The sequence below is a fragment of the Saccostrea echinata genome, unplaced genomic scaffold (genome assembly GCF_033153115.1).
Source record: "Saccostrea echinata isolate AGI-Se365-2 ecotype Australia unplaced genomic scaffold, CSIRO_AGI_Sech_v1 ptg000012l, whole genome shotgun sequence".
Classification (NCBI taxonomy): Eukaryota; Metazoa; Mollusca; class Bivalvia; order Ostreida; family Ostreidae; genus Saccostrea; species Saccostrea echinata.
The window spans coordinates 19,166,701-19,183,204 of record NW_026889761.1 but is presented as its reverse complement, the minus strand read 5'-3'; the positions used below and the strand labels follow the sequence as shown (position 1 = coordinate 19,183,204).

Below are 16,504 nucleotides of genomic sequence, written 5' to 3'. Positions count from 1 at the left end.
AATTTGTCAAATACATGTATGTCTTTTTTTCTTATTGTTTACAGATGTTAAATTGAAAAATATTATTTAAAAAATGAATTTTATATCACCTTGCTAGACCAGAATCCGAAGACATGTCAGAATCGTTCAATTCTAAAATAAAGCCAAAAAAATATTTTACTTTTGGCTTTGTGGTAATATTTGTGGTAATACCAACTAAATAAAGAACTCCCTGGACCACAACGTTCACCTTGGTTACTCTGTCCCCTCTGTACGTCTGAAGATGTTTTATAGATTTTCTTATCTTTATTCCCAACAAAATTTAGACATCAGATTGTGCTCCTTAGCCCTGACATAAACAAATTTAAAGGGGAATACTTCAATACCAATATGACTAAAGAAAATGTGGCTAATTTTGTTTGTTTAACGTCCCTTCGGGAATTTTTCACTCATATTGAGACGCCACCACTTGCTGTGGAGGGCTGTATTTAAACTTGCGCTCAGCACTTGAAGCCTTTGAGAAGTGAGAGATCTTTCTCGTGCCAGTACCTACTGCAACACGAGACCTCGGTTTATACGGTCTCATCCGAAGGACCGGACTTGACGTCCCGCAGTGGGATTCGAAACCGCAAGGTAAGGATCAGCTCCTTACTCAACGACTCTAGAGCAAACCCCAGGCGGTCGACCATTTAACTAATTAACATACCTTCGGATGGGTTGCCAAGAAGGTGACTTTTGGTCAGGTTCATTCCTAATAAACTTGAATTCCTACCTCGATTAATCTCACAAATATATTGGGATGTAAAGTACCACTCATGCTACATGTGATACATGTTCTAAATATTTGTGCAGTTTTCGGATCAAGTTCATAAAAGTCCTACCTTTGCCAAACTTGCAAACAGGTTGCATCTCTGAATGCATACAAACCAGTCATTTTTCGAATGCTACATTTTTAGTGAACTCCCACTCATAAGTATCAGTAGTGCAATTATTGTTCAAAGATGTAGGGTTAATGTTTGGAAGAATGCATACAATTAATGTCATATGCATACACCTGATCCCACCTCTGATGTTTTAGAGGTCCGTGTTTGCTCTGCTCCAAAATTTGTATTGTTAATTGACTTCTGAGCTTGAATACTGTTCGTTATATCCTTTCACTTTATTAACTAGAGTATTCCAAGGAACGCTTGTGTCCCCTGCTTTGTAGCTTCACTAAACGTGTAAATAAAACTAAGAGTGGTCATCTTTTTATTTACTAGTACATGATAGACTGATAGTTCATGCATTTGCCTGCAAAGAAAAAATGGCATCCATGGATAGTATAATTAGACTGCGATAGAATTTGACAATATAAGAAAATTTTGTACTATAACCCTCAAATGAATAATTTAATTGAATTTGTTAGAAATAACTATTTGTCATTTTATTAATACGTGTTTCCAACAATCCTCCGAAAGAGATTTCAGTCTGTCTTACTGCAATTGTCAGTCTACTTGATCCATTGTTGAATACCGATCCGATGCATTTTTATGGTATTTAGATAAGTTTGTGTGGTAACTGAAAAGCATACAGTTACAAAGTATTTTTTCATGAGCTAAACGTGTTTCCAATAATCATTCAAGAGAGATTTCAGTCTGTCTCTACTGAAATTCTCAGTCTACAAGATCCATTGTGGAATACCAATCCCGATATATTTTCATAGTATTTAAATATTCGTTTGTCTGGTAACTGAATATGATACGGTTACAAAGGTACACTATCATGAGCTCATAAACATGTATACCGGTAAATGCTAATTATATAAAATCTGCCTCTCAAAATTCAAAAGTCATCAGTTTAATTAAACTGCCCGAGACCTTTTTTTTTTGCAAAGTAGGTCAATGGTCAAGATCAAGTGGATTGTTATGCTGGTTTTTTTATATTGTCTTAAGACAAACGGTGCATATGCTGAATAGCATAGGCTTACCTCTTAAATATCAAAAAATATGCTGTATATCGGCACTATGAAATATTTTAAAAAGTAGGTCAAAGGTCACGAGGTCGGTAACCATGGTAATTTACAAAAGCCATAGTGCCAAGCATTATATATGCGAAATATCAAATCCATACTTCTTAAAGTTCTTGAGATATAGGGTGTGGCAGACGGAGAGCTAGACAGACAGACCGACAGACAGACGCCGGGTAAAGTGATCCCTTAGTGCCGCTTTGCTCTGCAGGCGACACAAAAATACTTCGTGTACTTCGTTTGACCTAGATTTACTTTTCGAATGGTAAAAGAATGCATGTCAGTTCTTATATGGATATAAATGAAAGATCTTACAATGACAAACCATGCAGAAGAAACACCACTAAAAATGGATAAAAAATAGGAAAAATAAATTCTGAAGTAGGCTTAAATCCTCTTAGATGATACTTGCAAAAATTTTGCATCTAGAAATGCGTAGTTAGTAGTATTTTCACCAGATAAGTGCTCAGGCCTCGGGATCATGAAACAGACTTAGCTTTAAGTCAAAATTTCAATCATCTCCAAGATGTTAACTACTTATGTACCAAACCTCTTAATTTGCTGACAACAGTGGTTTGATAAAGCAATGTTGAATGATATTTTTATTTTTGACTTTTTGTCATTTTATCGCCAAGGAAAGATTTTGACTTAAGATTGAGATGTTTTATGATCCCAGGCACTGGTCTAACTTTCTTAAGTATCTCAGTCCCAATTGATTGCAAGTTCATCAATGAATAAATTTTGCGTAGTCGTTAAGGTACAAGTGATTTATCAATTCAAAGTGAAACTATTTTAAAAACAAAAAATCAAATATGAAACACAAATCACTCTTCTTTTTAGAAATTAATAAGCGATTTTATAATTACACACATATGAGGAATTCTGATCTTTTATAAGAATATTTGTGTACTAGCCCCTCCTTATTTGAAGGGGCGATGTATGGAAAATGTAAAGGACAACATACAACGATCAATCTTTTAAATCCATAAACAATTCGTGAAAAGGGCAAAAACACGAGCGATGGGATCAGATGCCTGAATGGAATAAGCATCTTTCGGTCAACACGACCGTGAACCCTCTGTATTGATCAGGTAAACAGTGTTATTCATAGTGAAAAAATATAAAAACAATGGTATAACAACTCGTAAAAAACATACCCAATGACAGACTGTATTTGAAAAAGAGGTCATCAATCGACTATATTTGTGAAAAGTTGACAAAGGATTGGAACGCCTATATCTGAAGATTTGAGATGATCTGTGTCAATCCACCACCCCCACCCTCGAAATACTTTTTGTTCATATATATATATATATATATATATATATATATATATATATATATATATATATATATATATATATATATATATATATATATATATATATATATATTCTCCATGACACGTGTTGTGTAGGGCGGCTCCTTGAGAAAATTCCATCGGCATCGAATGCAAATTTTTTTTGACTTGCCTAGATAGCCGAGCAGTCTATCACGCTGTTCCTGTACTGCTAGGAGACAGATTCCGTAGGTCGAGAGTTCAATCCCGGGTTGGGGTAGAAGTGGGTATCCTTATAAAAGTGAATTTCTTTGTGTTTTCTATATGAATATTTCTTCACTTAGGGTAGTTATGTTAGTGTAAGAGTTGTTGTAAAATGTGCTTAATCAATAAAATTAATTACATTACAATGTTTATCGATAACGCTCCTCTACTAAAACTAATGGTCAAATAACCGTATTTCACTTCTATTCTCAATGACCGTGTAGTGTAGGGCGGCGCCGCGAGAATTCCTTCGGCATTGAAAGCAAGTTTTTTGAATTGCCTATATAGCCGAACAGTCTATCGCGCTGTTCCTGCACTGCTAGGAGACAGATTCTGTAGGTCGAGAGTTCAAACCCGGGTCGGATTGGGGCGGAAGTGGGTATCCTTATAAAAGTGAATTCCTTTGTGCTTTATATATAGTTTTAATAAAACTCACTTGTGGCAGTGACCCCTTCATTCTTTTGTAAAGCTGTTCCTTTTTTGAAGCCAATAGAATCTCTAAATGAGATGATATTCTTTATCAAACTGATTATGTCGCTTTTTATTTAAAAAACCCTTACTTTGATAGAAAACAAATCATCAGATCATATAGTACTTACTTCCTAATGACTTACAGTTGTTGTTTAAAAACTATTTTAATACTAGCAGAAAGGAAAAAGGATAATTACATTAATGAGGTAAATCCTTGAATGTCTGCATTATTGGATTCATCTGTAATAGAGAACGTTATTATATCACTTTACATGCCTTTTTTTTTATTTTATTTGAGAAATTTTCAAAAACTTTTAAAGGAATGTTTATGTTAATTTGATACAAAGTTAATGTAATTATTTTTTCACTAAATACAGTCGAGATAATGAATCGAAATGGTGAAAATCTCTCTCTCTCTCTCTCTCTCTCTCTCTCTCTCTCTCTTATTTAAAAGCTCTTCATATTCACTTCTTTCTAGGTATCAAAACAAAGTTTTTCATTATCAACAAAATAGCACGTTTAGAAACATTACTTTTCTGCCCGGAGCTATTCCTATTTTTCACTTCGGTGCCAACTCGTACATACACATATTTTATACTTTTCTAAAATGCAAAACATACTAAAACGTCCCAAATAGGTGGATATAAAAATATACAGCACCTGTAGTAGAACTCGACAACTCTTTTGACGCCGTTTTCTGGTGGCTGTAAGAATAATTATAAGATACTTTTTTGTAAAAGAGAAAAGTACATCAACATTTTCAACAGCCTCTTCAATTCAAACAATCAATAAACCAATCAGTAGATTAATTACAAAATCAATTAATTGATATATGGACATTCCTACGGACGCTCAACAACATGCAATATAATTTATTGTATTATACTGAATGTTTTATACAATATAAATAAAGGTGAAGTAAATGCGCAAAGATTCCACGCAATTAATGTTTTTTTTTTTTTTTTTTTTTTTTTTTTTTTGGGGGGGGGGGGGGGATATTACCCTTCGTTAAGTAATGTTAACTGTTGCTAAGTTCTATTGCGCTGGAGGGCGTTGTTTTCATCAATCAAAGGTTAAAGTGATTTTTAAGAATTGTTTCGTGACGAAACAAATTGAAGTAATTTATATGAAAGAACAATATATCATATAAGCAAAAACAATGGCCTAACAATTGCCTGGAAACATGTCAGTAAAAATTTGACCCGAGAATGGTCTGTATTTATTTGCAAACGAGGTAATTATGATTGGATTGTTCTGTATTATTCCGTTATTCCATCTCAGAACGACTAGGTTGTTGCATTGAAACATAAGAGTCCGTATGTCTTGTAGGAATCACATGAAAGTAATCCTTGCTTTTCTCCCCCTGATGCTTACTCTTTTTTTGGGAAACTACTTTCACTTCTTCTTTTTTTCTTCTATGGATTGTAGTATAAGATGTTTCATTAGAAGTGACAACAATAATATTCTATGAGGGTAAACTTTCATGAAATCAGAAATCACTTATTGTCTACTTGGGATTCGTCGCACTGCTGCATAAAGTTTAAAACAATAATATCCATGGCTTTCCCTTTAGTTTTTTTTATTTTCTTAGTTCTGATAGTCACTGACAATTCCTCTCTACTTTTGACATTTCTCTTTGATATTCAATCATGACCCCAATCTATTCTCAATACCTACTGTTAACCCATGGCGTCCTCTTAAGCATCCCTAAACTTTTCTCTAACTAGGAAAAAACGTAAAAAGGTAATTATATCAAGATTAAATTAAACCAAGAAATCATTAGCCTTGGTGAAACCAGGTTTCAAAGTTCTCTGGACTTTCTCGATACACATTTGCTTTATGTTGTTTAGAAAGTACTTTAATTACAATTTCCTAGCTAGATCATTATCATAATGCTACAGTTAATCCGGTAGAAGTAAGAGCAAGGAAGAAATATTATGAAAAATTCATACATTTTCAAAGACGTCCAACCTTGTCAAATGAAACACAAAAAAAACCCAGTTTGAACAGTTTCAAGTAACTTCACTTTGTTCAAAGAAGGCTAAATATTCTGTGCATAGATGCAAGAAGTTTGTGTGATAAATAAATGTATAGTATTAAAATAATATCAAGCACTTTCTAAACAAACCTTTAGCAATTTGCAAGAAACGCTTGAACCCCCACCCACCATTCACAGAAAAACTTCAAGCTTTTTGTAAAGCTGATTCTTCCATTTCTTTTGTGTAGAAATTAATAATCCTTTCATGGCCATTTAGATATAGAATGTCAGAAATTTCTATCTTTACACAGTTTTAGCATAATCTTTTTGGCTTCTACAGTACAAAGACAATCACAAATAAGAATAATTTTTTTTAATCATGTGCAGTTTTAATCATATTTGAAACTCAGGCAAACTGTATATTCTGAGGACTTCATAATCCACTCGGACGATAAATGTTATCAGGCAAAAATGATTAAGTTATAAAATTCTCTAATTTTATTTAATTTCAAAATAAGTATGAGCCTACCCTGATTCCATGTTATTTCCGTCCCTTGCATCTGTTAAAACAAAATATTTAAACAATAAACAGGTAGGAGAATGCATGTTACTTTCTAAGATACGAAAATACAAGTTCAGATGAACTTTTACCTTGGTCATCAATCTCACATGGGTTGATACATGTTCCCTCATCTATCTTTCCAGAGCTGTCATATCCCTCATCATCCAACCGGAATTTTTTATGAGACTTTCTGAAGGACATGCCTAGAGGGATTGTTATTTCAAGTTTTAAAACATGTTTGTGCTTTTACCTTAGTCATGATTTTTACAAACATTAAATCGGAAGCATACTCATTGAAACAAGGGCAATAAGTATTGCCCGTACACCGTTCCAGCATTTACTTCAATTCAGTTGATTCAAGCTACTATAACGCCCTTCGTAGGATTTGATCACGTGACCAACTTCATGTAATTATCCCAATGAAACTCAAAAAATATCTTATTTCTTAAATATTTACATTTGCCATGTTTTTCCTTAAATGACAATACTAACAAAACTGACATTCAATTTTTGATGACATGAAGTCGATCACAAGATCAGACTTTCTTGCGTACGGAAAGCAAATCGCACAGTCTAGACTGTGACGTCACATGTATATTCCAAAACGGAGTCTAAAAAGATTAATCTTTTCTATATGCCACAAATTAAAATAGAAATATAAGAAGTAAAATATCACTTTTTAGAGGTTCATTGGGATACGACAGGAAGTTTGTACGTGATCAAATAGCTATTAACTTTAGGTTATAGACAACTATACATCAGTATACGAAACATTGCATTATTATGAAGGGTTTCAAAGCTTTTTCTGGGTCATACATTATGACAGGCAGAGAGAGAGAGTTCAAAATAAATCCTGGAAATAACATAAACGTCCCCGATTGAGAGAGATATGATGATAATAAAGGTTAAGGGCAAATAAAAATCAACTCAGTTTTAATAATAACATAAGATAAATGAGAAAAAAAACACATATTCTCGGTGTTATACCATCAATTTTCCCATACACAGTCTCCATATATAGAAAAATTTCGCCCATTAAAGAGACACCGTGACGGAAAATGGGGAAAATTGACAAAAGCAGATATTTTGCACGACACTTGCAAATTTTGTTCAATTCTTGAAGATATGAGGTTTCAGAAAATTACAAGTTTTAAAATCTAAAAAACTATTTCTATGGAGAAAAATAAAAGTAAAAATAATTTTTGTTTGCCCCAACACAAAAATATTGCCTCACTTCTTCCTCTTTATTGTATGCATGCGCAGAAAAGTTGAAGAATTTAACATGGAATCAATTCCATAGATATAAATGTCGGATGACCGAGGATTTTGATACAATCTTCAATAAAGAAGATCAGAACTTATTCCTCACTTTGCTTACTGCAATTCAATGTTGTTTGTAACTTTAAAAAAATCTGTTCGGATTTCCTTTTTTCAAAATAGAAAAATCCTCCTAACAGAGAATCTGGTATTTTGTTTGGTATTCAAATAAACATGACTTAAATTATGTGACGGATGATTTCCTACGTGGTATATCTTCGTGATGGAGGATTATCAAAATGGATCATCTATTCATATACTATTCCAAATGAAGAATTTATATTATGAATTTTCTTTGGAGCTTTTCAAGACTGAAAGTTTTCTAAACGATACCAATCTTGAATTTCTCGAGATAAAATTACAATTGGAGACAAAAAATACACCCAAATGGAGAATTCTACCTTTTGTCCAACTCATTCTACTCATTCTACAAACATTCAGGAGAAGTTCACATTGTCAAAAGAGTATTCTAGATTTAAATGTTTTAATACAGATTTCATATATCTGATGTTTCGTATGCTTTTAAGAATTAAAAATTATTGTCGTCGGACAGTGCGCACCAAAGACATACATTTCAAATGCATAATTTATAAGAAAAAATGTTCCATTGCGAGTCGTTTATGATTGATTGTATTCTTTTTTCTCTTTCTGAATGAAACACTTCATAAAAAAATGTTTACTTTCAGTGCAACTATTTAACCACATACACATTAGATAGATATCAAAACAATAAAAACCAAAATTTATATACCTGGCTTTAATATTTTCCGTTTCCTCATCCAAATAATGACAACGAATACGATGAAAGCTACAGCAACCACAGATATGCAGCTTATAACAATAACAGAATCATTCTCTGCTCCTTCCTCCGTTTCTTTTTTGTATATATACTCCCCTGATTAAAAAAAATCTTTTAAAAACACATCTCATGTATTTCTTCTTTTTTTTGTCCATGTAAATTTGGTTTTGATGAACACTTACCTCTGACTGAAATATATATGCTTCTATTTGTTGCGGCCGTCTTATAGTTATAGAGGGATACAATGTACGTATCGTTTCTGTTAAGAGCTTCTTTTGTTTTCACGATGATTATTTGCCCAGGATATAATACTGACACATTATGAATGCGGTGTTCGATATCTGCATATTCATATGTAGTTTCTGTATTCATGCTCAAAGTAGCATTATTACTATTGTGAAGAAGACGTACTTCCTTTACCGGTGGAATACTAATGACCCTTAATTCTAATGTAAGTATTCCTTGAAGCAGAGAGTCTTCTAGACTGATTATGACTGGTGAACCTGTAAAGACAGTAAAAAGTGAACTTCCAATAGTTTCATTCGAAACAGAACAACGATAGCCAATATTCCAGGATTCTTTGGTTCTTGTAAGCACTTTTAGAATTAAACAAAATTTACGAAACTCATTAAGATAATAATTCCTTTATTTAAGGGAAGTATATTTGGCTTTATAAATTACAAGAATAAAAATTGCTAACGTACAGCTACTAGCCAGAAGGTTTCCAATGCCCTCTATGAACACATTTCCATTGATATCCTTCACCCCATTTGATACAACACAGACGTATTCACCTAAATCGCTGATAGTCACCTGATGATAAATCTTACAATGATTTCTTTTATTTAAATGCATTGTAAATACCAAAGAGAGATAGAGAGAGCAGGAGATATTAGTCAGAAATTGTGGACTGAGTTAACTCTTACGTGATTGATAAAGTATTGCATGTCGCTGATGTTGAGGTTCTGAATAAAAGTTCCATTGAATCTGTGTTCCCATCTAAGCAAGTTATACTTTGTTGGCATGCCTTCCTCTATTAAGCAGTCTATTGAAACATTGTCACTACAGCTTACAACTAAGTTTTTGATCCGAGCAAACGGTGTATCTACAAAAATGAGAGAAAAAATACTCTATGCATTTTATAGAAAATATAAATTTTTTTTCATGTGTTTCAAAGAACATTCTTTTAAGTGTGCAACAAAGACAAACCAATACTGATTTTTTCCCATGTCTAAATCACAGAATGAAATATAAAGTCAAACCTTCATTCACTTCAAAGATGATTCTCAATTTATCACAAATATTTTTTTGACTGTGTCCTTATTTTACTTAATGTTAATAGCAATATATCTGTTTCTAAAGTTTTCTTACAACATTCAACACGTTTTTTAATACACAAAAAATAATTTGCAGGATATTGTTGTGCTACTTTATTATTCTGAAACATTAATATTGAAAAAAATGATCCTTTAAGTTCAGAATTTAAGTAGTCAGCATGTGAATGTAAATTCTGGATTTTGGATAGCGCTATTATTCATGACATTGTAAGCCAATTTTTTTATTGCTAACAAACGATATATAGACCTATCCTATTGAAAAAAAGGCGGATAAATTGGAGGTAATTGACTGACCTTGCTGAAAAATAAACACACACACACACACACACTCACAAAATGCTATTGACATTTAGTAAAATATGATCAAATATGATTTGGGCAGACCTGACCTGAATTCAAACATAATGAAGAAAATCTAAAGACTTTTAAAAGCTTTATCATCTACGACATAGTAGCATTCTAGGGTATCCTTTGATAATCGCTGTGATTAGGTCCAGTAGTGTTTGTGTACCAGATGTTTCAAACTAAAACAAAATAATCATAGAAAATAAAAACCATGATGAAAACAAGAAAATGCAAAAAAAGAGAAGGTACATGACGGATGTGTGTGTGTGTGTGTGTGTGTGTGTGTGTGTGTGTGTGTGTGTTCTCTGATTATGTCACATAGAATGTCAGCACTTCGGCCCAACGACACCTCGGCCCACGGACCTTTAGGCCCAGTGGCACACAGAATAGAGGACCTTGAGGATGTATCGTTAGGCATCTTTTGTTACGTTTCTTGAGTGAGTAACATTTGCCTTGCATGCGTACGTTCCACTGCCTGCTGTATTGAGTCTTTCATATTCAATTATGCTTTCCCCAAAGTAATACAATTACAATTATATATTATTTTATCTAGATAAATTAAATTTACATGAATGGTCGTGATTATTAGCATTTAAACTTACAAATTCAACCCTTTGTTTATTTCTGCTCATGATGAATTTTAATTGATTCTTGGATTTGTAAAATTCGTATTTTATTGACGTTAATATCTTACACTGAACAGTGAGGATATAATGTGAAGTATTTTTCATTGTGGTTCCTAGATATGATGAAATTCCTTCGCATGAGTAATTTCCACTGTCTGTTCTATTGAGCTTCGGAAAAACAATTGTGTTTTCACCAACTGCACGGCTTATTTCTTCATTTTCGTATTTCCAAACAACTGTCGGGATAGGTTGGCCTATGGCAATGCAAAGTAATTTGAAGCTGAAGAATTCTGTAGGATCAGATGAAGGTAAAATTTGAACACGTGGAGGCTCTAAAAGTATCAGTTCAATAATATTTTCATTACTCCTAGCTCCTGATTCAGTTTTTGACAATACATATACTAAACTAAAAAATAACACAGAAAATAAGTAAGGAAAAAAGAATTTTATCGATTATATATTTATGAATTGATAAGTTTACGATCTTTGAAAAACAAAAAATCATATCACAGTTATAAAATCAATCCTTTGAGCATAGGACTGAAAAGCAAGTAAACTTTGAATACTATTTGATACTATTTATAATTACCTGTATATATGAATATCATGGTTTTTCCTTTGGGTGAATGCGTTTCGTCACCTATAAAGTAATATCCTGCACATTCGAATACTTCCTGATGAACTGGAGTGTCCACATGAAGAGTAACAATGTTGATATTACAAATAAGTGAATAATTTGTGGTTGTTATATTAATACATGACGTTATAGAAAATATTTCTTCATCATTTTGTACAGATTTCCAAGCACACCTGCTCCAGCCAGGGTCTAGAGTGCACACTAAGTCTGCTCCCTGTCCGTACAGTACTTTTGTACTGTTTGATATATCTATCGATGGATCTAATAAAGGAAAAATGTAATTGAAAATGTGTTTCAATAAGAGTGTCTTTAATTACAAATACTGGAAAGATTATTAATACTACTTCTGATAACTTTCACAAAGTTAACAAAGCAAGAGGTTCTAAATTTTAACCACGGGATTGAAAAAAAACATTGTGAAGAATTTTACCCTTTCTGAAAATTTTCGAAAGAATTTGAGATTAGAATTTTGTGATAGAACTTTTGAAGACAGCCTCAAAATACCACTAATATAAACTTTTGTTCTTTCTCTTTGAAACTCATTTTCTGGATAGACTGCAAGACATTCCCATGTATCACTATTTTTTGGCTTTGTATCATAGAGTGTTATTGTTGTTTTATTCATAGTTTTACTACAAAATGCTCGTTGTCCCTCGGCATTCTCTTTTGTTTCACAATCGGTTTTGTGGAAAACAAATGTGTATGATACATCACTTGCTCTCCTCCAAGAAATGGAATCCCATTCATTATCAGCTTCACATGTCAGCGCCAGTTGTCTACCATATCGGACGTTTGCGATAGGAGATGGACTGAGTTTCAGACACCTGATAACTACCAAAGCGAAAATATTCAGCATTTGATACTATAGCATAAATTGTTTTTACAGGAAATATATTCATGATTTAAAAGCCTAGAGAAAAAGGATGTCTGTTCTGGATTACTTCAAAATTATCATTTTTTTAAATAAATAAAACATTACTAAAATTCTTTATGGTATTTATCCGGAATTGGTCAACAGATAGCCTATTTCCCGGAACGGATTTATACAAAGTTTTTCATGATGTTGTCTGAATGTTATATTGAATAATAATTTCTGGTAATTTTCCCTTAATGGCACATAGAGTGGCGATTTTGTAATCCTATTTTCTCAAGTATATATTGCAATTTGTTTTTATTCTCAAAACTTCGAAAATATTTGCGAATAAAATATTTTGAAATTACAATTATTTCATTTAAAAATATATGCAAATATAATTCTGTTATAAGATTTAGAAATACGTTAAATATTCAGAAATTCCAGATTGTGTATAAGTGTATCACATACTTGTCATTACACTAGTATACCTGAAATGCATATAATTCCAACGATGATTTTGTCTAGATTCATTCCTACAAGAAAAAAATAGATGATAAAATGAAAACAAAATCAAAATAATTTTTTTTTCATTTAGAGCATTCATTTCATAAAACAAATACTAGATAGTTTCATCTTACTTCTCTCCATTATTATGAAATGGTTTTAAACTAATTCATATGCATTTAATTTAAGCTTCGTGACCTATCCCACATCACATTTTGGTGACATGTCAGATTTTTAGTAAACTTAAATTTATTTATTAAGTAACAGATTTTGAATCTGTTGAAATTAAAATTTTGTCATTTTAGCAAGTTTTTGTTTTTTTTTAGTTTTTAAAAATGCTGTTTACAGAAAATATACATTTTTTTAGGTTGACATTTACTTCTGTTTATGTCTGACATCTTAAAAAGGTGGGGACCTGTAAAATCATTTTTGTATTATTTATTATATTGAACAATATTTATTGAAATTTTCTACTTTGAATCAAAGGGTGCAGACGTCTTACAGAATACTCTTAATTTCCGTGATGTTTGCTATTTTGTCAAGACTGAAGTAGAGAAATGGTGTCATTTTATACAGTAAAATTTATTGTCAATAAGGCATAACGGCTATGTCTGACAATTTTTATGGTAACTTAAATCATATAAAGCCCAATTAACATAAATTCATGCCTTAACATAATAGACGTTTGGAATTGATTTTGAAATTCGTTTGATTGAATTTGGAGGAATTATCAAATAAAGCACATTTAAATGAGCATCGATTGCAGAAAGATCTGCGACTCATTTGACATAGTTAGTGTTTTTGTAAATGTTTTACCTCCTTCAATCATTACATTGAATAGAGCATTCTTGATGTCACATAGAATTTGCATAGATAACATGAATGCATATCTATCTAATCAGCAGATTTCAAATGAATATTTATAATTAACTGACGCCGACGAATAATATATCTTCATCTGAAATCAAGTGCAAGTTGTTTAATAGGATCTTCTTTTCATGGGCTTGTTCATTTTGCTTGTTCTGTCTAGGACTACCTTTCGATAAGACACGGATTTGATAATTAAAAAAAGTGTGTATATATATATATATATATATATATATATATATATATATATATATATATATATATATATATATATATATATATATATATATATATATATATATATATATATATATATAATTTGTGAATGTGAAATATTTGGTATAATCTATGATAAGATTGATATATATTGTAAATGAAAGAAGTAAAGATAAAGATTGACCAATCTCATAATTTTTTTTAAAAAAAAACTACAAAATGTTAACATGGCAAATAGATGGACTCCTTGAAACACGAAGTGGGATCGGGTACCTACCCCGTCACACCTTCCGTGAGTCCTCTGTGTATATCAGGTAATCGGAGTAATTTGTATTCAAAATTATAAGTATAAAACAAACAATGGTCTAACAACTGGTATGAAACATGTCAGTCAAAATACGACACAACGGTTGATGTACTTGCAAATAAGGTCATTATAACGACCATATAATTTGCGAAATTTGCATTGTTTCGTGAGCCCATGTTGAAAAAAAATTGTGAGTGTCTATTTACAGGTGAGTTAAAAACACAGAGCTGGAGACTTAATGACGGAGACGAGCCTTGAATCAGTCAAGGCTCGGAGCCATCACAATGGATGTGTGCAGGGCGTTCCACTCCATTTTGATATCTGGTAGAATGATTCCTTTCTCACTGACGTTTGACATAAATGGATTTGAAATACCAGAATGTTGTTGTTGTTTCTAGATTTCTTTCTTGGATTTCGGACAGTGTCAGTATGGACTTTGTTGTTAATCAGCCTGTACATAACACAGAGGATGACTATTCTTCGCTTCTCCTCTAATGATGGCCATTCAAGCTGGTTAAGCATGTCGGTTACGGATAAGGTGTTGTGATAACTCTTGTGGACATGCCGTCTGCTCTATGCTAAATAAGTTCAATATTTTGTGAATATTTGAGTTTTTGGTGAGGATTCCAGGCCGCAGTGGCATACTCTACCGTTGGTCGCACTAATGATTTATAGACTTTCTCTTTGATGTTATTGTTGCTGATGTCGATGTTTCTTTAGAGAAAGCCGATGGTGCTGTGCACAGATGTTGATTCTGTGCTAGGTCCACCTCAAGTCTGACGAGATTGTAACGCCAAGATATTTTATTGAAGGAATATGCTCAAATTGGTGGTCATATAGAATGTAGTTCTTCTTGATCACCCAACAATCCTTGGTGATGGTAAGCACATTACATTTTTCTGGGTGGAACCGCATGAGCCATTTATTTTCCCAGATTGCTAGTTGGATTAGATCGTCCTGCAGCTTCTCTGCATCTGAGGTGATAGTCATAAATGCTACGGTCGAAAGGTGCTACGGTCTAGGTCGACCTAGAGTCGTACGGTTGAAAAAAGGCCGTCCGGCATGTCGTTGATATAGAAGAGACTCGGTCCAAGGACTGAACATTGGGGCACACTGGAGTCCACTGACACCTCTTCAGATGATTCCCCTTCCACGACTACACTTTACCAGAGGTTTGTAAGGAAGCTTTGGATCCATTGGTCGATCTTTTCTTTTATTCCATAATGTTTGAGCTTATGGATAGGAAGGCTATGCTCACTTTATCAAATGCTTTGGAGAAGTCCATAATAAGGCAGTCAGTATGTTTTGCTTTGTCTTTGTTGATAGTGGTATTATCAATGAACTCATTAAATTGGGTTTTGCATAAAAACCATGACGGAACGCATGCAAGTTCAAGTTCATTTTATTCTCCCAAACCAAAATATTGGTACATGAGGAATTTTAATAACATATATACATTAAACACAAAATTGTCAGAAGTACAAACACGTATACAATAGAAAAAGATGACACAAAATAAGTATAAATATTAAAAAGAAAATAGAGAGGAGGACATATTTCAAGGAGGACAGAGAGCATCATAAATTTTTAAAATAAACATAGTTTTTCAGGGTTCTTTGTTCTTATTTAACATTATTTCAACGAATTTAACAACATTTGGCCTGCAAGAATAATAATTACTTAGGTATTTTTTCTTACATTATCTAAAGCTTTACATTCTAGGATAAAATGGAATTCGTCAGCAATTTGAGAAGTATTACAGAGAGTACAGGTTCTTTCGGAAAGTGGTATACCATAACATCTTCCAGTTCGAAGACGACTTCCATGCTGAAGAGGGTATATGATGTTGTTGGAATAAGCATGGTTAATGATGTGGCTGGTAGCGATGTGTTCCATGATCTTGCTGGAGATGCATGTTAATGATACTTGCCTATGATTCACTGCCTCGTTTTACTTTCTTTTTTTGTATATGGGGCAGATGTTGGCTGATTTCCATATTGCTGTTATCTCTCCTGTTTGATAAGAATGGTTAAAAATCACAGTCAGTGTTGGGGCCACATCATCTGTTATTCTTTAAGAAGCCTCGGATTTATATATTCTCTAGTCCTGTAGTTTTGGCTACATTCAGCCTCTTAAGTAACTTATGGACTCCATT

The 16,504-nt window shown here is 32.8% G+C and overlaps 1 protein-coding gene across 1 annotated transcript; it reads right to left on the bottom strand.

Annotated features, from left to right (window-relative positions):
- Positions 1-6,279: 6,279 nt before the first annotated feature.
- LOC133185100 (opioid-binding protein/cell adhesion molecule-like) lies at positions 6,280-15,339 on the bottom strand. The gene is made up of 10 exons (XM_061320159.1): positions 15,243-15,339; positions 11,552-11,860; positions 11,031-11,294; positions 9,581-9,759; positions 9,359-9,467; positions 9,047-9,157; positions 8,607-8,750; positions 6,628-6,741; positions 6,506-6,536; positions 6,280-6,310 (listed from the first exon to the last, which is right to left on the bottom strand). The coding sequence occupies exons 1-10, from the start codon at positions 15,337-15,339 to the stop codon at positions 6,280-6,282; spliced, it is 1,389 nt and encodes a 462-aa protein (XP_061176143.1).
- Positions 15,340-16,504: the final 1,165 nt, after the last annotated feature.

Coding starts and splice junctions, on each gene's coding strand:
- LOC133185100 (XM_061320159.1), bottom strand. CDS start 15,339: ATGACTATCACCTCAGATGCAGAGAAGCTGCAGGACGATCTAATCCAA. Junction 11,861..15,242: donor GCGGTTCCACCCAGAAAAAT/GTAATGTGCTTA, acceptor TTCCTTTATTAG/ATCCATCGATAGATATATCA. Junction 11,295..11,551: donor CATGATATTCATATATACAG/GTAATTATAAAT, acceptor TGATACTTTTAG/AGCCTCCACGTGTTCAAATT.